Raw genomic sequence first — 27,769 nt, 5'->3', positions numbered from 1 at the left:
AGAAAAATCCTCATTTCTAAGGAGTCTATTATTGTCCCCAAGAAAGGAACCCTTGTTGACGGAGATAGAGAACTCTTTTCCACGTTCACTTTCCATCCGTGAGATCTGAGAAAGGCCAGGACAATGTCCGTGTGAGCCTTTGCTTGAGGAAGGGACGACGCTTGAATCAGAATGTCGTCCAAGTAAGGTACTACAGCAATGCCCCTTGGTCTTAGCACAGCTAGAAGGGACCCTAGTACCTTTGTGAAAATCCTTGGAGCAGTGGCTAATCCGAAAGGAAGCGCCACGAACTGGTAATGCTTGTCCAGGAATGCGAACCTTAGGAACCGATGATGTTCCTTGTGGATAGGAATATGTAGATACGCATCCTTTAAATCCACCGTGGTCATGAATTGACCTTCCTGGATGGAAGGAAGAATTGTTCGAATGGTTTCCATTTTGAACGATGGAACCTTGAGAAACTTGTTTAAGATCTTGAGATCTAAGATTGGTCTGAACGTTCCCTCTTTTTTGGGAACTATGAACAGATTGGAGTAGAACCCCATCCCTTGTTCTCCTAATGGAACAGGATGAATCACTCCCATTTTTAACAGGTCTTCTACACAACGTAAGAATGCCTGTCTTTTTATGTGGTCTGAAGACAACTGAGACCTGTGGAACCTCCCCCTTGGGGGAAGCCCCTTGAATTCCAGAAGATAACCTTGGGAGACTATTTCTAGCGCCCAAGGATCCAGAACATCTCTTGCCCAAGCCCGAGCGAAGAGAGAGAGTCTGCCCCCCACCAGATCCGGTCCCGGATCGGGGGCCAACATTTCATGCTGTCTTGGTAGCAGTGGCAGGTTTCTTGGCCTGCTTTCCCTTGTTCCAGCCTTGCATTGGTCTCCAAGCTGGCTTGGCTTGAGAAGTATTACCCTCTTGCTTAGAGGACGTAGCACTTTGGGCTGGTCCGTTTCTACGAAAGGGACGAAAATTAGGTTTATTTTTGGCCTTGAAAGGCCGATCCTGAGGAAGGGCATGGCCCTTACCCCCAGTGATATCAGAGATAATCTCTTTCAAGTCAGGGCCAAACAGCGTTTTCCCCTTGAAAGGAATGTTAAGTAGCTTGTTCTTGGAAGACGCATCAGCTGACCAAGATTTCAACCAAAGCGCTCTGCGCGCCACAATAGTAAACCCAGAATTCTTAGCCGCTAACCTAGCCAATTGCAAAGTGGCGTCTAGGGTGAAAGAATTAGCCAATTTGAGAGCATTGATTCTGTCCATAATCTCCTCATAAGGAGGAGAATCACTATCGACCGCCTTTACCAGCTCATCGAACCAGAAACGCGGCTGTAGCGACAGGGACAATGCATGAAATTGGTTGTAGAAGGTAACCCTGCTGAACAAACATCTTTTTAAGTAAACCTTCTAATTTTTTATCCATAGGATCTTTGAAAGCACAACTATCTTCTATGGGTATAGTGGTGCGTTTGTTTAAAGTGGAAACCGCTCCCTCGACCTTGGGGACTGTCTGCCATAAGTCCTTTCTGGGGTCGACCATAGGAAACAATTTTTTAAATATGGGGGGAGGGACGAAAGGAATACCGGGCCTTTCCCATTCTTTATTTACAATGTCCGCCACCCGCTTGGGTATAGGAAAAGCTTCTGGGAGCCCCGGGACCTCTAGGAACTTGTCCATTTTACATAGTTTCTCTGGGATGACCAACTTGTCACAATCATCCAGAGTGGATAATACCTCCTTAAGCAGAATGCGGAGATGTTCCAACTTAAATTTAAACGTAATCACATCAGGTTCAGCTTGTTGAGAAATGTTCCCTGAATCAGTAATTTCTCCCTCAGACAAAACCTCCCTGGCCCCATCAGACTGGTTTAGGGGCCCTTCAGAACCATTATTATCAGCGTCGTCATGCTCTTCAGTATCTAAAACAGAGCAGTCGCGCTTACGCTGATAAGTGTGCATTTTGGCTAAAATGTTTTTGACAGAATTATCCATTACAGCCGTTAATTGTTGCATAGTAAGGAGTATTGGCGCGTTAGATGTACTAGGGGCCTCCTGAGTGGGCAAGACTCGTGTAGACGAAGGAGGGAATGATGCAGTACCATGCTTACTCCCCTCACTTGAGGAATCATCTTGGGCATCATTGTCATTGTCACATAAATCACATTTATTTAAATGAGAAGGAACTCTGGCTTCCCCACATTCAGAACACAGTCTATCTGGTAGTTCAGACATGTTAAACAGGCATAAACTTGATAACAAAGTACAAAAAACGTTTTAAAATAAAACCGTTACTGTCACTTTAAATTTTAAACTGAACACACTTTATTACTGCAATTGCGAAAAAATATGAAGGAATTGTTCAAAATTCACCAAAATTTCACCACAGTGTCTTAAAGCCTTAAAAGTATTGCACCCCAAATTTGGAAGCTTTAACCCTTAAAATAACGGAACCGGAGCCGTTCTTAACTTTAACCCCTTTACAGTCCCTGGTGTCTGCTTTGCTGAGACCCAACCAAGCCCAAAGGGGAATACGATACCAAATGACGCCTTCAGAAAGTCTTTTCTATGTATCAGAGCTCCTCACACATGCGACTGCATGTCATGCCTCTCAAAAACAAGTGCGCAACACCAGCGCGAAAATGAGGCTCTGCCTATGATTTGGGAAAGCCCCTAAAGAGAAAGGTGTCTAAAAAAGTGCCTGCCGATATAAACTTATCAAAATACCCAGATTAAATGATTCCTCAAGGCTAAATATGTGTTAATAATGAATCGATTTAGCCCAGAAAAAGTCTACAGTCTTAATAAGCCCTTGTGAAGCCCTTATTTACAATCTTAATAAACATGGCTTACCGGATCCCATAGGGAAAATGACAGCTTCCAGCATTACATCGTCTTGTTAGAATGTGTCATACCTCAAGCAGCAAGAGACTGCTCACTGTTCCCCCAACTGAAGTTAATTCCTCTCAACAGTCCTGTGTGGAACAGCCATGGATTTTAGTAACGGTTGCTAAAATCATTTTCCTCATACAAACAGAAATCTTCATCTCTTTTCTGTTTCTGAGTAAATAGTACATACCAGCACTATTTTAAAATAACAAACTCTTGATTGAATAATAAAAACTACAGTTAAACACTAAAAAACTCTAAGCCATCTCCGTGGAGATGTTGCCTGTACAACGGCAAAGAGAATGACTGGGGTAGGCGGAGCCTAGGAGGGATCATGTGACCAGCTTTGCTGGGCTCTTTGCCATTTCCTGTTGGGGAAGAGAATATCCCACAAGTAAGGATGACGCCGTGGACCGGACACACCTATGTTGGAGAAACCGTCATTTTGGACGTATGTACAGTATATATGGTCTAGATTCATAAGCATCTCTTCATCACTCTTGTATAGTCTGTCACTAGCGGCCGGTGCTGAAATGTACATTTTGCTATACATTTGGAACTGTTAAAATCCAATTATTGAAGAGCATTTAAACTGCAGCCACTTTCTTATATGAGAAAATTATAGAAGATTAAAATCTTGTTAACAAAAAAAAAAAACTTTCGACTTAATCAGTGGCTGAAAAAAAATACTTTTACTGTAACAGCGATAAACAAAATCCATTGAGCAAACATGACAACTTCCCCTATCATGTCAATATAATTTAAAATATACATTACCTGTTTTTCAGTCTCCCACGTCTCAAAATCATTTGGGAAGACAATTGAAGGCTGCAGAAATAAATAAGAAAAAAAAACATAATTTATGTAAGAACTTACCTGATACATTCATTTCTTTCATCGTGGCAAGAGTCCATGAGTTAGTGACGTATGGGATATACATTACTACCAGGAGGGGGCAAAGTTTGCCAAACCTCAAAATGCCTATAAATACACCTCCCACCTCACTCATACCTTAGTTTTACACACTTTGCCTCTCATGGAGGTAGTGAAGCAAGTTGTGCTTGATTTTTCTTCTGCAATAGGCGCTTCTAAGCATATTGAAGCCCAATTCCTCTCAAAATACAGTGTTTGTCTGAGGGATGTGAAAGGAGTATTGCCTGAGGATACCATGTTTTCACCTATGGGAAATCTATGTAATCGGTCGCAGGGATTCATCTGCTGACTTACTTTATAGATCCACAATATACTATTGTACCTTTACCTCTGCTGATATGTTTCAGTACTGGTTTGGCTGTCTGCTATATGTGGATGGGTGTCTTACACAGTAAGTATATACTTTTATTACATAAGACTATGATTGAGCACTTTTTAAGTAAAGTTGTTATATATTGTTTGTATGCATGCCTTGAGTCAGTAATTCAGTGCTCTTTTTTTAGCAACTATTTGTGGCTAAATAATTGTCAAGGTTGGTAGAGTCGGTGAAACATACAGGGTTTTTTGAGCTAGTAATCCTATATTATAAAAGGCCAAGTGTTTGTCTGAAGCCGTCATGCGCAGTAGAGATAAACACTTGGCCTTCCTGCACGCGCACCTCCGCAGAGTAAGCAGCGCACAGCTGAGAGACCTTCGCACGCGCACCCACCCGACCTCGCGCGCACCTCCACAGTTTAAACAGCGCACAGCTGAGAGACCTTCGCACGCGCACCTACCCGACCTCGCGCGCACCTCCGCAGTTTAAACAGCGCACAGGAGCATGTAACCGGCAGCGCGGGAATCAGGTACAGGAGCATGTAACCGGCAGCGTGGGAATCGGGTACAGGAGAGAGAGAGAGAGAGAGAGAGAGAGAGAGAGAGAGAGAGAGAGAGAAAGGTTTGGGGGAGAGAGAGGGGGGAGAGAGAGAGGGGGGACCGAGAGAGAGGGGTGACAGAGAGAGAGGGGGACAGAGAGAGGGGGGGGGGGGAGAGAGAGGGGGGGGAGAGAGAGGGGGGGGAGAGAGAGGGGGGGGGAGAGAGAGAGAGGGGGGGGGAGAGAGAGGGGGGGGAGAGAGAGAGAGAAGAGAGAGAGAAGAGAGAGAGAGAGAAGAGAGAGAGAGAGAGAGAGAGAAGAGAGAGAGAGAAGAGAGAGAGAGAAGAGAGAGAGAGAGAAGAGAGAGAGAGAAGAGAGAGAGAGCGCGAGAGAGAGAGGAGAGAGAAGAGAGAGAGAAGAGAGAGAGAGCGCGAGAGAGAGAGAGGAGAGAGAGAGGAGAGAGAGAGGGAGAGAGGGGGGAGAGGGATGGAACCGCGGTACATAAAAAAAATTGGCCCGTGTACACGGGCTTTAGGACTAGTTTATTTATAAATTAGGATGCTAAGTATTATGTTAGCCTCATAGAAATACAAAAAAACAAAATGAACCAAAATAAAGCCTAATGGATACTTCTATTATAGTTGCATAAAATGTGATTATCAACATTCCATGAGGCTACCATAATACTTAGCATCCTAATATATAAATAAATTACTAGCTCCAAAAAAAGACCTGTACGTTTCACAGACTCTACCAACCTTGACAAATATTTAGCCACAAATAGTCGCTAAAAAAAGAGCACTGAATTAATGACTCAAGGCATGTATACAAACAATATATAACAACTTTAATTAAAAAGTGCCCAATCCATAGCTGAGAGTGTCTTATATAATAAAAGTATATACTTACCATGTAAGACACCCATCCACATATAGCAGACAGCCAAACCAGTACTGAAACATATCAGCAGAGGTAATGGTACAATAGTATATTGTGTATCTATAAAGGGAGGCAGCAGATGAATCCCTGCGACCGATTTACAGAGAGCCTAAGAATAGATTTCCCATAGGTGAAAACATGGTATCCTCAGGCAATACTCCCTTCACATCCCTCAGACAAACACTGCACTTAGAGAGGAATTGGGCTTCAATATGCTTAGAAGCGTCTATCACAGAAGAAAAATCAAGCACACCATGCTTCACCACCTCCATGAGAGGCAAAGTTTGTAAAACTAAGGTATGAGTGAGGTGGGAGGTGTATTTATAGGCATTTTGAGGTTTGGGAAACTTTGCCCCCTCCTGGTAGGAATGTATATACCATACGTCACTAGCTCATGGACTCTTGCCACTTAAATGAAGTAAATAGCCATTACCAGCATGTCTGTGTCTTAAAGGGACAGTATACACCAATTTTCATATAACTGCATGTAATAGACACTACTATAAAGAATATGCTCAGATACTGATATAAAAATCCAGTATAAAACCTTTTAAAAAAAACTTACTTAGAATTTCCCAGTTTAGCATTGTTGATGTGGTTGTCTGGGGCACCCACTAAAAGGGGCTGGGTAAACAAAAAGAGTGGAAACTACCCCATTCCCTGCATATGAAAGACAGATAAAAACAGGAGCCTGCTGGAGTCTGTAAATGCGTGTATACATCTGGCACTGTGGGGCTTGGTTAGGAGTGTGAAAATCAGCACAATGTTCTTAAAAAAAGAAGCAAAACTATACATTGTTACAAAAACACTCCCAGACGGGCAATATAAATTGATCATCTGCAAAACATTTATGCAAAGAAAAATCTAGTGTACAATGTCCCTTTAAGTGCTATATTATGTATAACATTGTAATAAACATTATCGTGGCAAAGATTTCAGCAATATAGTGCTCAAGACACAAGCACAATCTTGAGATTGCCTTAGTATGCTCTCATGGGAAGGAGTTGTGTTTTAGCAAAGAAGTTAAATTTGAAAAATAAATTTACTTCTAAAATGTAATATTTAATTACACGTCTCTTAAAATACACACAACATACATTATACCAATAAAAAAACATAATTTATGCTTACCTGATAAAAAAATTTCTCTTGTAGTGTATCCAGTCCACGGATCATCCATTACTTATGGGATATTCTCCTTCCCAACAGGAAGTTGCAAGAGGATCACCCACAGCAGAGCTGCTATATAGCTCCTCCCCTAACTGTCATATCCAGTCATTCGACCGAAAACAAACAGAGAAAGGAGAAACCATAGGGTGCAGTGGTGACTATAGTTTAATTAAAATTTAGACCTGCCTTAAAAGGACAGGGCGGGCCGTGGACTGGATACACTACAAGAGAAATAAATTTATCAGGTAAGCATAAATTATGTTTTCTCTTGTTAATTGTTTCCAGTCCACGGATCATCCATTACTTATGGGATACCAATACCAAAGCTAAATAAACACGGATGATGGGAGGGACAAGGCAGGATTAAGCGGAAGGAACCACTGCCTGAAGAACCTTTCTCCCAAAAACAGCCTCCGAAGAAGCAAAAGTATCAAATTTGTAAAATTTGGAAAAAGTGTGAAGCGAAGACCAAGTCGCGGCCTTGCAAATCTGTTCAACAGAGGCCTCATTTTTAAAGGCCCAGGTGGAAGCCACAGCTCTAGTAGAATGAGCTGTAATCCTTTCAGGGGGCTGCTGTCCAGCAGTCTCATAGGCTAGGCGTATTATGCTCCGAAGCCAAAAGGAAAGAGAGGTTGCCGAAGCTTTTTGACCTCTCCTCTGTCCAGAGTAAACGACAAACAGAGAAGAAGTTTGTCGAAAATCTTTAGTTGCCTGTAAGTAGAACTTCAGGGCACGGACCACGTCTAGATTATGCAAAAGACGTTCCTTCTTTGAAGAAGGATTAGGACACAATGATGGAACAACAATCTCTTGATTGATATTCTTGTTAGAAACCACCTTAGGTAAAAACCCAGGTTTGGTACGCAGGACTACCTTATCTGCATGAAAAATCAGATAAGGAGAATCACATTGTAAGGCAGATAGCTCAGAGACTCTCCGAGCCGAGGAAATAGCCATCAAAAACAGAACTTTCCAAGATAAAAGTTTAATATCAATGGAATGAAGGGGTTCCAACGGAACTCCTTGAAGAACTTTAAGAACCAAGTTTAAGCTCCACGGGGGAGCAACAGGTTTAAACACAGGCTTAATTCTAACCAAAGCCTGGCAAAATGCCTGGACGTCTGGAACCTCTGCCAGATGCTTGTGCAAAAGAATAGACAGAGCAGAAATCTGTCCCTTTAAGGAACTAGCTGATAATCCTTTGTCCAAGCCCTCTTGGAGAAAAGACAATATTCTAGGAATCCTAACCTTACTCCATGAGTAATTCTTGGATTCACACCAATAAAGATATTTACTCCATATCTTGTGGTAGATTTTCCTGGTAACAGGCTTTCGTGCATGTATTAAAGTATCAATGACTAATAGAATCAAGCGTTCAATCCCCATGCAGTCAGTCTCAGAGAAATTAGATTTGGATGATTGAAAGGACCTTGTATCAGAAGGTCCTGTCTTAGAGGCAGAGTCCATGGTGGAAAGGATGACATGTCCACTAGGTCTGCATACCAAGTCCTGCGTGGCCACGCAGGTGCTATCAGAATCACCGATGCTCTCTCCTGTTTGATTCTGGCAATCAGTCGAGGGAGCAGAGGAAACGGTGGAAACACATAGGCCAGGTTGAAGAACCAAGGCGCTGCTAGAGCATCTATCAGCGTCGCTTCTGGGTCACTGGACCTGGATCCGTAACAAGATAGCTTGGCGTTCTGGCGAGACGTCATGAGATCCAACTCGGTTTGCCCCAACAATGAATCAACTGAGCAAACACCTCCGGATGGAGTTCCCACTCCCCCGGATGGAAAGTCTGACGACTTAGAAAATCCGCCTCCCAGTTCTCCACGCCTGGGATATGTATTGCTGACAGGTGGCAAGAGTGGTACTCTGCCCAGCAAATTATATTTGAGACTTCTAACATCGCTAAAGAACACCTGGTTCTCCCTTGATGGTTTATGTAAGCCACAGTCGTGATGTTGTCCGACTGAAATCTGATGAACCTCAGTGTTGCTAACTGAGGCCAAGCCAGAAGAGCATTGAATATCGCTCTTAACTCCAGAATATTTATTGGAAGGAGTTTCTGCTCCTGAGTCCACGATCCCTGTGCCTTCAGGGAATTCCAGACTGCACCCCAACCTAGAAGGCTGGCATCTGTTGTTACAATTGTCCAATCTGGCCTGCGAAAGGTCATACACTTGGACAGGTGTACCCGAGACAACCACCAGAGAAGAGAATCTCTGGTCTCTTGATCCAGATTTAGCAGAGGGGACAAATCTGTGTAATCCCCATTCCACTGACTCAGCATGCATAATTGCAGCGGTCAGAGATGAAGGCACGCAAATGGCACTATGTCCATTGCCGCTACCATTAAGCCGATTACCTCCATACACTGAGCTACCGAAGGGTGTGGAATGGAGTGAAGAACACGGCAAGCATTTAGAAGTTTTGATAACCTGGACTCCGTCAGGTAAATTTTCATTTCTACAGAATCTATAAGAGTCCCTAAGAATGAGACTCTTGTGAGTGGGGATAGAGAACTCTTTTCCTCGTTCACTTTCCACCCGTGCGACCTCAGAAATGCCAGAACTATCTCTGTATGAGACTTGGCAACTTGAAAGCTTGACGCCTGTATCAGGATGTCGTCTAGACACGGAGCCACCGCTATGCCTCGCGGTCTTAGAACCGCCAGAAGTGAGCCCAGAACCTTTGTAAAGATTCTCGGGGCTGTAGCAAACCCGAAGGGAAGAGCTACAAATTGGTAATGCCTGTCTAGAAAGGCAAACCTTAGAAACCGATGATGATCTTTGTGAATCGGTATGTGAAGGTAGGCATCCTTTAAGTCCACTGTGGTCATGTACTGACCTTCTTGGATCATGGGTAGGATGGTCCGAATAGTTTCCATTTTGAAAGATGGAACTCTGAGGAATTTGTTTAAGATCTTTAGATCCAAAATTGGTCTGAAGGTTCCCTCTTTTTTGGGAACCACAAACAGATTTGAATAAAAACTGGATGGATCACTCCCATAACTAGGAGGTCTTGCACACAGCGTAGGAATGCCTCTTTCTTTATATGATTTGCAGATAGCCTTGAAAGATGAAATCTCCCTTGTGGAGGGGAAGCTTTGAAGTCCAGAAGATATCCCTGAGATATGATCTCCAACGCCCAGGGATCCTGAACATCTCTTGCCCACGCCTGGGCGAAGAGAGAAAGTCTGCCCCCTGCTAGATCAGTCGCCGGATAGGGGGCCGTTCCTTCATGCTGTCTTAGAGGCAGCAGCAGGCTTTCTGGCCTGCTTGCCTTTGTTCCAGGACTGGTTAGGTTTCCAGGCCTGCTTAGATTGAGCAAAAGTTCCCTCTTGTTTTGAAGCGGAGGAAGTTGATGCTGCACCTGCCTTGAAATTTCGAAAGGCATGAAAATTAGACTGTTTAGCCTTTGCTTTGGCCCTGTCCTGAGGAAGGGTGTGACCCTTACACCTCCAGTAATGTGAGCAATAATTTCCTTCAAACCAGGCCCGAATAAGGTCTGCCCCTTGAAAGGAATGTTGAGTAATTTAGACTTCGAAGTCACGTCAGCTGACCAGGATTTAAGCCATAGCGCCCTACGCGCTTGGATGGCGAATCCGGAATTCTTAGCCGTTAGTTTAGTCAAATGAACAATGGCATCAGAAACAAATGAGTTAGCTAGCTTAAGTGTTCTAAGCTTGTCAATAATTTCAGTCAATGGAACTGTATGGATGGCCTCTTCCAGGGCCTCAAACCAGAATGCCGCCGCGGCCGTGACAGGCGCAATGCATGCAAGGGGCTGTAAAATAAAACCTTGTTGAATAAACATTTTCTTAAGGTAACCCTCCAATTTTTTATCCATTGGATCTGAAAAAGCACAACAGTCCTCAACCGGGATAGTAGTACTCTTTGCTAAAGTAGAAACTGCTCCCTCCACCTTAGGGACCGTCTGCCATAAGCCCCGTGTAGTGGCGTCTATTGGAAACATTTTTCTAAATATAGGAGGTGGGGAAAAAGGCACACCCGGCCTATCCCACTCCTTGCTAATAATTTCTGTAAGCCTTTTAGGTATTGGAAAAACATCAGTACACACCGGTACCGCTTAGTATTTATCCAGCCTACACAATTTCTCTGGTACTGCAACTGTGTTACAGTCATTCAGAGAAGCTAATACCTCCCCAAGCAACACACGGAGGTTCTCAAGCTTAAATTTAAAATTAGAAATCTCTGAATCAGGATTCCCCGAATCAGAGATGTCACCCACAGACTGAAGCTCTCCGTCCTCATGATCTGCATATTGTGACGCAGTATCAGACATGGCCCTTACAGCATCTGCGCACTCTGTATTTCTCCTAACCCCAGAGCAATCGCGCTTGCCTCTTAATTCAGGCAACCTGGATAATACCTCTGACAGGGTATTATTCATGATTGCAGCCATGTCCTGCAAGGCAATCGCTATGGGTGTCCCTGATGTAATTGGCGCCATATTAGCGTGCATCCCCTGAGCGGGAGGCGAAGGGTCTGACACGTGGGGAGAGTTAGTCAGCATAACTTCCCCCTCGTCAGAATCTCCTGGTGATATTTCTTTTATAGTTAAAGACTGATCTTCACTGTTTAAGGTGAAATCCATACATTTAGTACACATTCTCCTATGGGGCTCCACCATGGCTTTCAAACATAATGAACAAGTAGTTTCCTCTGTGTCAGACATGTTTAAACAGACTAGCAATGAGACTAGCAAGCTTGGAAAACACTTTAAACAAGTTTACAAGCAATATAAAAAACGTTACTACACCTTTAAGAAACACAAATTTTGTCAAAATTTGAAATAACATTGAAAAAAGGCAGTTACACTAACGAAATTTTTACAGTGTATGTAACAAGTTAGCAGAGCATTGCACCCACTTGCAAATGGATGATTAACCCCTTAATACCCAAAAAATAATAAAAGACAAAAACTTTTTTTTTTTTTCCAGTCACAACAACTGCCACAGCCCTACTGTGGCTTTTTACCTCCCTCAAAAACGACTTTGAAGCCTTTTGAGCCCTCCAGAGATGTCCTGGATCATGCAGGAAGAAGCTGGATGTCTGTGTCTGTAATTTTTGCTGTGCAAAAAAATGGCAAAATAGGCCCCTCCCACTAATATTACAACAGTGGAAAGCCTAAGGAAACTGTTTCTAGGCCAAATTCAAGCCAGCCATGTGAAAAAAAACTAGGCCCCAATAAGTTTTATCACCAAATACATATAAAAACGATTAAACATGCCAGCAAACGTTTTATATTACATTTTTATAAGAGTATGCATCTCTATTAATAAGCCTGATACCAGTTGCTGTCACTGCATTTAAGGCTTTACTTACATTAGTTTGGTATCAGCAGCATTTTAAGCAAATTCCATCCCTAGAAAAATATTAACTGCACATACCTTATTGCAGGAAAAACTGCACGCCATTCCCTCTCTGAAGTTACCTCACTCCTCAGAATATGTGAGAACAGCCATGGATCTTAGTTACTTCTGCTAAGATCATAGAAAACGCAGGCAGATTCTTCTTCTAAATACTGCCTGAGATAAACAGTACACTCCGGCACCATTTAAAAATAACAAACTTTTGATTGAAGAATAAACTAAGTATAAAACACCACACTCCTCTTACGACCTCCATCTTGGTTGAGGCTTGCAAGAGAATGACTGGATATGACAGTTAGGGGAGGAGCTATATAGCAGCTCTGCTGTGGGTGATCCTCTTTCAACTTCCTGTTGGGAAGGAGAATATCCCATAAGTAATGGATGATCCGTGGACTGGATACAATTAACAAGAGAAATATAATGTATGCTTACCAGATAAATTAATTTATTTTCCACAAACCAATTCTCCTGGGAAAAATACTCCAGGCCACCAGAAGGAGGCAAACTCCCAGAGCCCTTAAAACCCCTCCCACCTTACAGGAAACTAGTCTGACGTATAGCCAAGCTAAATAAGAAGGTAGAAAATGAAAATAAGAGCAATAAAAAGTAACAGTGAAGAGAGAGGTGCACTCCCAAACTATGCCATAAAAAAACAATCACAATTGGAAAAAACTTGTGCTTGTGGACTTTCTCACTTCCATGAAAGAAATTAACTTATCAATAAAGCATAAATTATATTTTATAAAATAAAAATACTCAGCATACCAAAATATGAACTACAATATTTAATAATAACATATGTCTAAACAGAGCAATGATGTGAAAGGTACCAAGCTAATCATCATTCAGACTTGCATACAACACATTCAAAAACAACTCCAAACAAAACCACACAACAGGCGTCCCTAAGGAAAAGAAAGTCGACATCTCCAAAACAAAAATAGTTTAGCAAATGTTAGTTAAAAAAGGGGAAAAGGAAACTTGGTAATCCTCAAATAGAAAACAACTGTGAGTGCTTGATTGAAGTTGCAACAAAGTATAGTCCCCAGCTGATTAATATATCTGACTGTGCCAAGACACTCCTCCTGAACCTTACAAAACAGAGGCTTATATATGTATAAATATACAATAGCTACTCTATACTCCTAGTGCTAGCATATACGGTGTGTCCATACATATATAGCCTGTATAGCAATGTCCCAATTGAGCAACCCCTATATAACGGCTCATATAGGTGTAAACTATTGCCTTGGTAATGATTACGTTTGTGTCAGCTGTAGTATAACACCCTCTTTTAGGAGCCTTATCTTCCCATCTAAGTACTGCAGCCTATATAACTGTGAGGGGGTGCTCATGTAATACTTGCGATACTGTTCGCTTGTTAGCTGCACAGGTACATCCAGTTCCTCGAGCCTTAGATGGTCACCACTGTATGCCGTGGTTGCTTAGTCCGTAACTGCAATCCTGTGTGTCAGAAAACCATTTCACTATAATTTCTTTCATAAAGGTGGTGAGAGTCCACGATCCATTACTCCTCTCATGCAGAATACACACACACATATAATAATATTAAATGCCCAGAAACAGCTGCCTAAAGGATTTGCCAACAAAAAGCTGCTTCAGAAGTAGCAAAACATCAAAATGGTAAAATTAGAAAACATATATAAAAAAACTACCTTGCAAACTAAATCAACAGAGGCCTCATTCTTAAAGGCCCATGAAGCAAATGATCTGGAAGAATGGACAGTAACCAATTTAGAAGGTAATTAACAAGCCTCCAAGTGAGCTTTATGAAAAGAACGTCAACCAATAGGCTAATGGAAGGCAATAGCTGTTCTACCCTTTCTGGAACCAGAAAAAAAATGTATTAACAAGCTAAAAGATTGAAAAAAAAATCCTTAGTAGCCTGCAAAGTAGAACTTCAAAGCCCTGACCACATCCAAATAATAGGCAAGCTCCTCTTTAGAATTCTTTGGGTTAGGTCACAAATAGAGAACAACAAGCTCATGATGGATGTTAACAGAAGAAACCACCTCAAGGAAAAGCTTGAACTTGGTACTCAAAACTGCCTTATTGTGAAGAAAAAAAGATAAGAATGCTCACTTCAAATAGCAGACAATTCAAAACCTCTACTAACAGAAAACTCCTCTACTAACAGAAAACTCCAGGAAAAAAACTGGATAAGGAAGAAAAAAAAAGGAAGAAACCTGCAAAACTCTGAAAACCAAATAAGATTCCAGAGGAGAAATTGGTTAATCATAGGGCTTAATCATGACTAAGGCCTGGATAAAATTCATAATATTCAGCAAACTTCTTGTGAAACAAGACAGAAAGAGCAGATATCTGACTCTTTAAGGAACTAGATAATGAACCCTTATCCAAACCATCCTGAAGAAATTAAAAAAAAAAATGGAATTTTAAAGGCGTGCCAACTGAACCCATGTTCCACACACCGGGAACCAAAAAAACCCATCCAAAACCTTTTAATAAATCGTTCTTGTCACAGACTTGAACCAATATGAAAGAATCAGAAAAACCTCTCTGTATTAAAACTAACAGTTCAATCTCCAAGCCATCAAGCTTAAAAATTTAAAATCCTGATGAAAAAAACAACAAACTGCGAGTTGCCACCTGATGATGGATGTAAGCCACTCCTGCATAAACCCTCTCAGCCAAACTGGAGTTGACGAATGAAAATCAACCCAGATTCATTTGACCATGGTGATTGACAAGACCTACTTACATGCAATTGGTTGTATGACGGAAGGGTGGCAGTTTTACACAAGTTTTCCCTCGTGCAATGATAAATATTGATAACACATTTGCCCCACAATTTGCGATAAGATGCAGACTGGTTCCCAACATGTGAATCCTGTCCACTCATAAATTGATAAATATAGCCCATTGTCTGACTGACAACGCAGATAAGTCTACCTCTTCAAGAAAAGCTAAAACTGAAGGGCCCAGAAAATTGCACAGTTCCAAAATACTGTAATTATGGGCAACTTTGCCTCATGAAGTACCCAAACTCCCTGTGCTCTCTGGGACCCCCAGACTGCACTCAACCTGAAAGACTTGCATCTGTCGAGATCACAGTCCAATTTGGGTGGACAAAGGATGCCCCCAGAACAATGAACCAATGAGTGATCCACCAGGAAAGGGATTGTTTTGTTTTTTTGCATCCAAATGAATCTTTTGAGCCAACTGAGTGTAATCCCTGCACCACTGACGAAGCATAAAAACGTTGCAGAGGCCTCGTTTGAAATAAGCAAACTTTATTTTTCAAACATGCCCTTGAAGAAACAACAAAACTCTGTTAGTATGAGATAATGCTAAATATAAGGATGGAGCCTGTACCAAGATATCATCCAGGTAAAGAACCACTAACACATCTTGAGCTCTTATCGATAAGAGTCCCTAGAACCTTTGTAAATATTTTGGGAGCAGTACCCAGACGAAATGAAAGAGTAACAAAATTAAAAAATGCTTTTCCAGGGGGGCGGAGCTAGCCTTTGGAGAACATGGATGCATTTTCTAATAGCTCCAGATTGTAGTCTTAAAATACTAGCCTTGTGTGGGAACACCACAAGAATAATCTCTAAAACTCTAACCACAAACTATTGGGACTCTGAGGTTTGAACAGCTAAGTGATTCTGATGATCTGGAGCTACGAAAGATACGATACAGCACTCCTTCATGAAGCTGTCCTGATTGCACATAGAGCCGCCATTACAGGCCTACTATTTTTCCTCAACGGAAACCATCCTTACAAACCATAGGAGAGTTCAGTCGGACCCCTGAGTATACTGCTTCACAATCTCCTAACCACATACAAGTACCTCTTATGTACGGACCCCTTCTGAACCGCTCGCAGACTACATAGTTTTGTCTCACATATCTAAAGATCAGGACAGCGGAACCCCTCCATACCCAACTTACTCAGGATTTGGGCTGAAGAGAATAGAGACCACTCTCAAGGACAGACCCTTCAAACTGCCTAGATAACTGCTCATAGCCATATATTCTTCAGTCACCCTTGCACCAATATGGAATATCTGGATGCATGGGAAGGAAATGTTTTACAGTGCATGGAGACACATTACACTGATTTAAAGCAGGACTTGCTGGCACTGATGGAACTCGCCACACAATTACCGCAAAACTGCACTAGCAGCGCAACAGCACGGAGGCCTCAGAACATTCCTATACCTATCATGCATATGGAGGAGACGAGACTAGGGATCATGAGATGCCAAGTAAAAGCTGGTTGCCACAATTTGCTCGTGATCCAAACTGTCAGCTTTTTCAAGAGAACCTGAGACCCTTTCAAATACAGACCTATCCGACCCCAGGGACTTTTCCACTCTCTCATCTACAGACACTGCCTTATGTGAAGCTTACATGAGGCCGATCGGATGCATCTCTGAGGGAATAGCTGACTATTTACGGACTTGGTCCCGGGACTTAAGGCAGTATTAGAACTAAATGTCTGTAATTTTTACCTAACTCATGTTACCATATGTCTGGAGTGGGATGAATTACCTATAATCACCACTCCCTATTATCCCCTACCAGTAATATGTGTTATCACTTTTCTTAATGTTGCACCTATGGCAGAAGTTATATACTCACTTGAGCTTTTCCTTTAGTATGTTATGTCATTGTTTTGATCTATACATTTGCTACATTTCCTATACAGGTCCCATATATTTCTATATTTTACACAGCTCTAAGGAATTTAAATCTTCATGTGTGTGGTCTGGGATGATGTCTCTATATTGGTTAACATAAGTGTGTTCCTCTCTTGCTATATGATTATTGCTTACACAGACACACATAATTTCTTCAACACCAGGACATAGATTTACTCATCTCGACACATACCCATACTCATTAAGCCACCAATGTATTTATAGCGTAAGTCCCACATGGATCCCCTTACCCCCTCACAGACATGAGTTGCTAGTGTAGGCGCTGTCGGCGGCCGAGACAGCGAGACACTTTCTCTTTAATATTGAGGGAGGTAGACTTATTACAGAGCACTCAAGTAAGGGATCTACTACAGCTTGGGGGTTACACAGGGTTGAAAGTCCCATCTATAACCATACCGAAGTCCGACAGCTTACGCACCCCCTATAGTTATATTAGGTTCTGTTCCAAGTTGTTACAGCAGAGGGAGCATTTGCATACAAGTCTACGTACATTATTCCAGCCCGCTACACTCAAGTATAGCTCTTTAGCATGACTACCATAACATAAGGATCACTATCCTATGGCAGGTCATATCTCAAATTACATGAATATATTGGGGTTCTGCTTCCAAACAACTATACTCAGCCCATATCACAATACAGCCAAGTTTTAAGCTTTTTCCTAACACCATAACCAAGCGGCTTTTGCCCGCAGACCCTACTATATATTTATACATATGTTAAAGCCCAAGAGTAGCTACTACCTTTGTATTTATTCCTCTATTTCTGTCTCACAGTTTAGCAAGGCCCAAGAGTGGCCCTCCGACCATATGAGGAACATATGCCAAAGAAAATGAGGTTTCATTTCTAGATACTTTTCTATATGTAGACCAGTAGTTTCTATAGTGATTGTTATTTCCATTTATCTTAAGATAAGAATGTTGCTTATTTTACCATTGGTCTACCTCTAGGAAGCTGAGGTTTTTTTGAATAAGCAAGATGCATTACCTTGCCATCTATATTAGCTGATATCATATTTTTCTTAAGTGATATCTCTGTTAGTCACTTGCTCAAGGATTTAGACTGTAAGATTTAACCTAGCTTCCAATATTGTTATATTTCTGTATCTACATAACTTGACGTGTTGTACACAAACCTCAATAAAAAATGTTACTTTAAAAAAAAAAATGCTTTTCCAGAAACCTTAGGAATTGATAATGATCCCTTTAAATAGGTATATGAAGATAAGCATCCTTCAGGTCTATCGAGGACATGAATTGTCCCTGACTGAAAAAAACAGAAGGATGGTTCAAACGGTTTGCATCATGAAAGAAAAAACCTTTAGAAACTTGATTAACATTTTTAAATCCAGAACAGGTTTGCAAGTTCCTTCCTTCTTCTGAACAATTAAGAGGTATGACAAGAAAACCTGAACCTGTTCCAATTCCGGAACTGGACCGTTTACACCCATAGACTCTAGACCTGAAATAAACTGAAGAAAAAGGCTCTTGTATTTATAGGATTCCTTGAAACATAATCTGAAACTTATTCTGTATTCTTGGGAAATAATGCTCAGAACTCAAGGCTCTTGAACAGAATGAAACAAAGCCCCCTAAAAAAAGTGTAATCTGACCCCTAAAAGACGATCTGAATAGAGCTGCGGAATCTGTTGGCGCTCTACAAATAACCGATAATAATAATAATAATAATAGAGGGACGCACCTTCATGCAAGATTTGGTAGTTGAAACAGGCTTCTTAGACTGTTTGGATCTGTTCCAATTAGGGTTTGGCTTCCAGGAGAAACCGGAAGAACCCTGCTTCTATGAAGAGACAAAGGACTTCTGGTACTTAGATTAATGAAAAGAACGAAAATATAGTTAGAAGCCCTTGGATTTACCCTTAGACTTCTTGTAATGAGCGAGAAAGGCACATTTCCCCTTAGTCACCAAAGAAATAATGTCATCCAAATCAGACCCAAAAAATACTTTACCATATAAGGAAGAGACAGAAGTCTAGATTTAGAACCCATGTCAGCACACCATAATTTCAACCATAAGGCCCTCCTAGTCAAAACTGATCTAAATAATAGCAACTACAGCATCACAAATGAAAGCATTAGCTGTTTCTAAGAGTTTCAATTGATTAGAAAACTCTTCACAAACAGAATCTTCAGAAAGTTGCTCGGATAAATCCTTACACAAGGGTAAAAGCTGATGTAACACAAGCAATAGCAATTGATGGCCTAAAAAGAAAACCTGCTTCTAAAAAAGGCTTTTTTATGAAAATATTCTAATTTCCTGTCCATAGGGTCTCTAAAAGAAGTACTATCTTCCAGAGGAATAGTAGTAACTTTACACAAATTAGAAATATATGAAGAAAAAAAACAGAATAACTGAGTCATTGCTTCTTTGCCAATAAACAATTTTATTCTGAGCAGAACATACAAATTAAGGGTACATTCCCAACAATCTGATGCGTTTCACACATGCGCTTCATCAGAGATCAAAGTTTGCCCTCATAGACACTTAAATAGCCAATTATAGGCAATGGAACAAGTGATAACGTAATTGCTATTTTCTATGTACTTAATTATATCCTGATTCGTCTCTAGTAAATTAAAAGATGTGTATTATTGTTCATAAGGTTTGCCTACAGGGCTTAAATGTTTTTCTTTATCACAGATAATGTCACTAACAATATTAAAATAAACTTTATATCTTAGTTTACTAATATTCCTTATTTTGTGCTTATTATATTTTAATTTTGTTTTTTCTTAGGGGATATTTTTTCATATTTTTAGCCTATGTGATTATTAGTTGGATACTTGCTAGAGTCTCGAGGAGAGAGAAAAAAAAAAAAAAAAGGATTTAAAAATAAATGTGAAATTGTCCACTAAAGACTAAAATAAAATAAAATTCATATTCCAATAATCCACATACAAAATGTAGATTGGCTATATTGGAGAAAAATCAAGCTTTTCTCCAATATTGTCCCTTATTACATTACTATGAGGGATTTTTAACTGTTTGTTTTTCAATGATTTACAACTCATATTGACTAACTTTCTCATGCTTCCATTATGTTGGGAAGTTGTAACTTCTTATTCAACATAGAGGTTAACATCGTACCTCCGGTTTATGCCTTGTGGTTCTCTCGTTTCAAGTGTGAAGATCCAGTACACCTCATTTTTAGTAGGTGCTTGAGCCTGTCTCCTCCTAATGGATCTGTGTGTATTTGCTCTATACCCACAAACCCCAAAATATGCTGTGCCCTGTCCATGTGTACAAAAGTGCTATGGGGGTTCTTGGAACCTCCTCTTCTATGGAAGTGAAGTGTTCCCTGATTCTCTTTTTCAAGGGACATGTTGCAATACCTACATATTGTTGATAACAATATCCACAGGTGATAAGATATATAACATATGTGGAGGTACAGTCTATCCTACTTTGTATTTAATATACTTTTTTATGACCACATTTATAGTAACCTTTTATGGATGTTGGCTAATTCAATCTGGTGTTTGTTCCTCTTTTAAATCTCTTTTTAACTGTGTCACCTATATTAGGCACTCTTCTAGCTACACATCTTACCCCTTTGTCTATTTTTTGCCTTAGAACATGGTCTCCTTAGAGAACTGGTAACATTTCTTTATTATATTGCCGATTTGATAAAATTGAAATGATTTTTTTTTGTGGTTCTTTCTACTTGTGTGTGTGTTGTTATTTTTTAGTAGAGTTTTTTTATCCATTCTGACATGTTGATCAATCTTTTCAAGGAAAGATTTGTTGTATCCTCTTTTTATTAACCTTTCAGTTAGGTCTTTTGCTTGTTCTCTATACATTTTTAATGTCGTGCAATTCCTGTGTAATCATAGGTATTGGCCCTTGGGGAAGCCTTTTCTCATATGTGGGGCATGACAGGAGTCTGCTCTCAATATGGTATTCCTTGATAAAGGTTTCCTATAGTTCACAGTAGTGATCTTGATACGATTATCAAATCCGAGATGTAAATCTAGATATTCATATTCTATGGTAGTATCGCTGGTCTTAAATGTATATGATAAGTTTAAATTATTATCATTGAAGTGATCTATCAAATCTGGGATTGATGAGTTTTCATTGTCTTTGTAGATTATTATCAAGTTATCTATAAATCGTCCATATGCCATAATATTTTGTCTCTGAGGGAAGTCTATGTACTGTTTCAAAGTATCCCATGTATATATTGGCATATGAGGGGGCAAATTTAGACCCCATTGCTGTGACACGTCGCTACAGATAATAATTTCCTTCAGACAAAGTAATTGTGTGTTAGCAAACATTTTGTTAGTTGCATTAAAAAATAAATAAAGTTCTCTAGAAAACTGGTGTAACGGTGTAGCATGTAATTCAAAGCCTCTAGCCCTTTTGTGTGGGGAATACTGGAGTACAAAGAAGACATCTATTGTTAACCATTTATAATTTTCGTCCCATCCAATTTGATTTAATTTCTGAATGAGATGTGTGCTGTCTCTTTTGCATCCCGGTAAAGATTTTACAATGGGTTATAAAACATTATCCAACCAATCTCCCACCCTTTACCATAGAGATCCTATGATTGCCACTATTGGCCTACCTGGTGGTTATACTAATGTTTTATGCATTTTAGGGATTATTCGAAAGGTGGGAATTTTTAGATGGTCTACTCTATTCTACAGTATTGGACCAACTCGTGTAAAATTAGAAATAGCCCCATCTACTTTAGGAATAGTTTCCCAAAGCTCTAAATTAGAAACAGGTAAAGGAAACATCCCTTTAAATCTTTCATCAGGATTAAAATGGATACCAGGTATTGCACAATTATCCCTCTAATTCACTGTCTTGGACAACTTAGAAATTATCTCAGAAATAGCATTAGCAACTGGAAATACTGCAGGCGACTTAACAGAGGGCTTAGAAATTAAATCCAGCTGTTTAATAGGAACTTTAGAATCCTGAACCCCTAAGGTGCATAACACTTCTCTTACAGTTTCCAAATTAGAGACCGTCTCTTAATCATCTGAAAACACTTCAATCTCAGAGGTTAAAATTAGAAGCACAAGGGCCTAGAGCATTCAGCTTAACAGACTTACACTTGGGAGGCGGCGCACACATCAAGCATAAGGAATAAAAACACAAAAAATCTAAGTAAAGGTGCAAATCAAAAGCAGAAATGTGCATAAGCCAGCATGCACTAAACAAAAAAAAAGACACGCTAACAAAAAAGAAGCATTAAAAAAAGAAGGTGACGCTCTAACAAATACTTAATGCACCGCAAGGCCTATAATAGGTACCTATATTCCCAAACCTAAAAATGCCTTATATAATGGTACCCAGGCTATACTATACCCAAAGGTGAGTACCTACTAATAGACTACAGGCTAAGCAGGTGCCAACAGACTCCCCCCCCCCCCCAACACCAACACTTATCTGAAAGGCACCTATACTACTGGATTTACCATAGGCAGCAGAACCTGCTTCCAAAAAAAAGCCAATCCATTGCTGTATACGTGACAGCAGGGGATCTAAATATATAGAGTAGAATGTAGAACCAACAAGAGGAGGCTAGGGACCAGTCCCTGCAAAACCTGCAGCAGGCCTGTGACCCATAGGGTGTTCTTGTGCCACTACACATACACCAGACATTCCTCTGTCCAAATAGCTCTCTGACAGGACAAGTGGGCCTCAAATCCTTCTGAGTGCCCTTTTCACAAACACCAGGAGCACGTTCTTCACCTTCCTCCTGCGAAGGCAAAGGCAAGACTAGTTTCCAGTAAGATGGGAGGTGTGCTGAGATCTTTGCCTCTTTCTAGTGACCAGGAGTATAATTCTCAAGAGTAATGGATTGTGGACTCTCACTTAAGAAAGAAATCACAAATCAAACACTTTATAAACATAGTATGCAATTTGCACTTTCAAATTATATCTCTTCACAAATCACTGATGTAGCGAGCATCACCAAAATGCAATGAAAACAAATTATATCCCCCTGAATGCATATAAACCAATTAATTTACCTGTCTTAGCTTGCTTAATACTGAAATCCTTTCTGAGCTTGTATCCATTGGCCGGTAGGACATCTCAAATAAAATTATACCAAGGCTGAAGAGATCCACTTTCTAAATATATTGAAAAGAATTTCAGAAACAAGTTTACATGAAATACAATAGCAGTAACTTTTTATGTCACAATTTCTGTTAAATTAAAAGAATCTAAGTGTAACGGAGGTGGGGGGTCTTGGGAAATAAAGCCAAAAACCATTTCTAGCTTGTTTTGTAGCTGTCTTGTGGTGACATAGTATTCAGGCACTGGTAGAACACACTGCTTATACCCTTTTACTTTTTTTTTAGAAGTTTTCAGGACACCCTCCCCTTCTACATACTTGTTTTCAGTTCAGATTCTGCATATATAGAGCAAGGCAATGCAGTATGCAGCTGAAGAGCTTCCTATTATAAAAGGATAAAGAAAGATGTATTGCCATCTCTATTAGTGCTTGCTACTGAAGGTTCCATGTTCCTTATTATTGGGCTATAGGTCATTCCCTGCCTCCATATACATCTTTAATTAAATGGATAGAAAGGTCAAAATTGAAATGTGTATGGGTTTAAAATAGAAGCATTTTTGCAATATACTTCCACTACAAAAAAAATTCTTGTAAAAGTTATTACTGTTTTAAAGTGGCATACACACATATGCTGTGTAGGCACATGGATCAGTATTAAAGCTCAGAGAGCTGGTTATGGTGTATATTATGCCTGTGAAGACTTAATTTGTGTTATATAAGCCACTGCTGACTGAGTTGGTGGTGGGGTTTAAATACTGGTGCATGTGCGAGTACACTGCTGAAAACAAGTCATTTTACTAGAAGCAATTTTGCTAATGGAAGTGTACTCTAAAAATGCTTATACTTGAACTGAAATACAGTCATGCACATTTCAGTTATGATCTTTCTATCCCTTTAATGATGATTTCCACAAGTCAACATATTTATACAAAATTCTTGTTTCAATGCTTATCCTCATCGCTGCAGCTCAGATTACAGAATCGTTCTCTTTCCTAAGATCTTTTTGTAAAGGCTTTTGGGGTGAAATCCTAGGTATTTACCAGGAACCTACCAATTCAGATGTTTATCCTATGGAGGAGGGTAACAAGCCCCTAGGTCATGTGCTATCTGCATTAGCATAAAGTTTGAGATTTTAGTGCTGCCCCCCTTTCAAAGAAATCAATGTTTGAAGACTTCCTGACAATAAGGCTGGGTAAGCTTGGGGGGAAGGGGTCACAGGGCTCCTTTGATGAAAGATAGAAATGGATACTTCTCTAATAAATTATTCCTTGTATTAAATGTTCCATTGCAGAAAATGTTTGCTTGCCCTTCTAATTCCCATTTCTAAAGGTATTTCTTTTGTAGACAGCATTCTATTCCACTGCCATGGAATGTTGTTACTTCTTTTGGGGTCCATAATAACATATCAATTCTATTAATGGATTTTCTTCAGAACTCTAGAGAGGCTTAGACTTCAGGTATCTTTTGTTTTTCTCGTTCGGCTTAGAACTAACAACCGTTTTTCTGGCTCAAAAGACCATGAAAATGTAGTACTTTTTGGTCTGAAAATGTGATTAACTACTAAAAAGTGCAAGGCATGTTTGGTAGTAACAGTTCTCCTCATTAGTGAGGCAAAAACATAAATTATGCTTACCTGATAATTTCATTTCCATCATGGGGAGGAGAGTCCACGGCTTCATTCATTACTTTTAGGAATAAATAACCTGGACACCAGGAGGAGGGAAAGACACCCCAGCCAAAGACTTAAATACCTCCTCCACTCCCCTCATCCCCCAGTCATTCTGCCAAGGGAACAAGGAACAGTAGGAGAAATATCAGGGTATAAATGGTGCCAGAAGATAAATTAAATTTAAATCCGCCCACTGGAGTTACGGGTGGGGGTCGTGGACTCTCCTCCCCACGATGGAAATTAAATTATCAGTTAAGCATAATTTAGGTTTTCCATCTAAAGGGGAGGAGAGTCCACAGCTTCATTCATTACTTTTGGGAAACATATACCCAAGCTTTAGAGGACACTGAATGAAACCAGGAGGGTAAAAAGGTGGACTCTAAACTGAGGGCACCACAGTTTGAAAATCCTCTCCCCCCAAAACAGCTTCCGCAGAAGCAAAAACTTCAAATTTGTAAAACTTTGTAAAAGTGTGTAAGGAGGACCAGGTAGCAGCCTTACAAATCTGCTCCATAGAGGCCTCATTCTTGAAGGCCCAAGACAAAGCCAGAGATCTAGTTGAATGAGCCGTGATCCTCTGAGGAGGCTAATGTCCCGCTGTCTCATAGGCCAATCGAATCAAACTCCTCAACCAAAAAGACAAAGTAGTAGAAGAGGCCCTCTGCCCCTTGCGTTTCCCGGAATACACCACAAAAAGACATGTAGACTGTATAAAATCCTTTGTAATATAATAAAGATAGGGATAGTGGTAATGGAAGTTGTATTTAATGATTCCCCGTCAAGTATTAGCTTACCACAATTTAACCAATAAAAGTAGTCACCCAAATTGGGGACAATAATACTAATATCTGATATAATGAAGTATAGACTAGTAATACCAGGGGAGGGTGCTCACTGTTCAAGTAAATGTAGAAAAAATAGGAGACAAGCGAACAGAAAGTAGAGCACTCGCAAAGGGAGACTAGTATAAGTGGCTATTCAGTGGGTATATAATATTAAAACAACATTTATTATTCAAAAAAGCCTCCCTTTGCGAGTGCTCTACTTTCTGTTCGCTTGTCTCCTATTTTTTCTAAAATCCTTTGTAGCCTGAAGATAGAACTTTAAGGCACGAACCACATCCAGATTATGAAGTAACGTTTCCTTTGAAAACGAAGGGTTAGGACACAAAGAAGGAACACTTATTTCCTGATTGATGTTACGGTTAGACACCACCTTGGGAAGAAACCACTAACCGGTGTGAAGAACCGCTTTATCCACATGAAAAACCAGGTAAGGAGGCTCAAATTGCAAAGCAGCGAGCTCAGATACTCTGTGCCAATGCAATAGCCAACAGGAAGAGAACCTTCCAGGACAGAATCTTAATGTCAATGGAATGCATAGGCTCAAACGGAACCCTCTGCAATACCTTAAGGACCAAGTTTAAGCTCCATGGGGGAGCAAACAGCCTAAAGACAGGCCTGATTCTAGACAGAGCCTGTACGAAAGATTGAATGCCAGGAAGCTCAGCGAGTATCCTTTGCAACAAGACTGATAATGCTGAAATCTGTCCTTTTAATGAACTAGCGGCAAGACCCTTCTCCAAACCCTCCAGGAGAAAGGACAGAATCCTGGATACCTTCACCTTGTGCCAAGGATATCCATGCTTCTCACACCAGGACAAGTCCTCCACATCACATGGTAGATGTGACGAGTGACTGGCTTCCTTGCCTGAACTAAAGTGTCAATCACACTCTCTTGGCTAAGACTAAGCGTTCAATCTTCATGCAGTCAGCCTCAGAGAAACAGGGAAAAAAGTAGATCCTTTAGGCTTAGCCTTCTTATTCTGTGGTAGGAAAGCTCCCTTGCCTCCCATAACCGTGGATATCCAATCCTCAACCGAACAGAATCTTTCCTTGAAAAGGCAGAAACAGCCTTGACTTAGAGGTCATGTCCGCAGACCAAGACTTTAACACAGAGCCCTGCAAGCTAAAAACAGAGAATTCTGAAACCTTTGCGTTCAGGCGAAAAATTTGCATATTGGCGTCACAAATGAAAGAATTGGCGACCCTCAACGCCTTAACCTTATCTTGTATCTCGTCGATGGAAGTCTCCCTCTCCACCATATCACACAGGGATTCACACCAATATGTTGCAGCTCCAGAAACCGCGGCTACAAACCCAGTGTGCTGAAACATTTTCCTTAACATGTTTTCCAACTTTTTATCCATGGGCTCTTTAAACGACAAACTATACTCGAGAGGAATAGTTGTCCGCTTCGCGAGCATGGAATAGCACCATCCACCTTAGGGACAGTACCCCACAGCTCGAGTTGAGAGTCTGGGACGGGGAACAGTTGCTTAATGAAAGAAGAAGGGGAAAAGGAAAAATCTAATTGCTCCGATTCATTCTTAATGATGTTAGCCATCTTAACAGGAACCGGGAAGGTCTGAGGCGCCATACTGTCCTCGTATACCTTATCAAGCTTAGGAATCGAAGCTTTGGTTTCCGGATCCTCCAGAGTAGCTAGCACTTGCTTCAGCAAAAAGTGCAAATTCTCAATCCTAAACCTAAAGTCAGGCTCCTCCGCATCCGGAGGATGAGATGACCCGGACTCTGACAAAGAAGGAGCCTCCTCTGAAGAGTAGGAGTGAGTCTCGTCATCATATAACGCCTCTGATATTTCCATAGGCGTAGACAACCCCTGGGCCGGGCCGCCATGATAAGCCCTACACATGCGCTTAGCAGAACGTGGTAAGGCATAGACCACTTTCGATACCGCAGTTTGCAGTTGATCTGCAAAATCTGACGGCCAACGAATCTCTCCCGAAAGAGTAATGGTTGTACCCTGGGGCGCTGCATGTGCACTCTGAGTTGAAAGCAGGGAACGCAGCTCACGGGACGGGGAACCCTCAGAGGTGGACGGCTCAGTAGTACTAGACAACCCTTTATTTTTAGATGTCGCAGCTTTATCAAGGCATGTGGAACATAGTTGAGCAGGCTGATCTACAAGAACCTCCTCACAATAAACACAGGAATGAGACTTTGTTAAAGAGGGAGTACCCTCTAACGCGTCAGAGTCCTCCATAGCTTGCGCTTTTATTATGGACTAGATAAAAAGGCACCTTTATACCTCCAATGGCCAGGGCACTCACCACCGCCTATGACCCG

At 40.8% G+C, this 27,769-nt stretch overlaps 1 protein-coding gene across 1 annotated transcript in view; it reads right to left on the bottom strand.

Annotated features, from left to right (window-relative positions):
- The window catches only part of EIF2AK4 (eukaryotic translation initiation factor 2 alpha kinase 4), a 396,156-nt gene that overhangs the window by 206,756 nt on the left and 161,631 nt on the right, over nt 1–27,769 (bottom strand). Inside the window, exons 19-20 of the mRNA XM_053697714.1 lie at nt 22,904–23,005; nt 3,662–3,712 (exon numbers count right to left, since the gene is read on the bottom strand). Coding sequence (XP_053553689.1) covers nt 3,662–3,712; nt 22,904–23,005 — 153 coding nt within the window. The remainder of the gene's footprint in view (nt 1–3,661; nt 3,713–22,903; nt 23,006–27,769) is intronic.

This window comes from Bombina bombina, chromosome 1, assembly GCF_027579735.1.
Source record: "Bombina bombina isolate aBomBom1 chromosome 1, aBomBom1.pri, whole genome shotgun sequence".
Taxonomy (NCBI): domain Eukaryota; kingdom Metazoa; phylum Chordata; class Amphibia; order Anura; family Bombinatoridae; genus Bombina; species Bombina bombina.
Note: the sequence above shows the minus strand (reverse complement) of the source record. Positions and strands in the feature narration are given on the sequence as shown.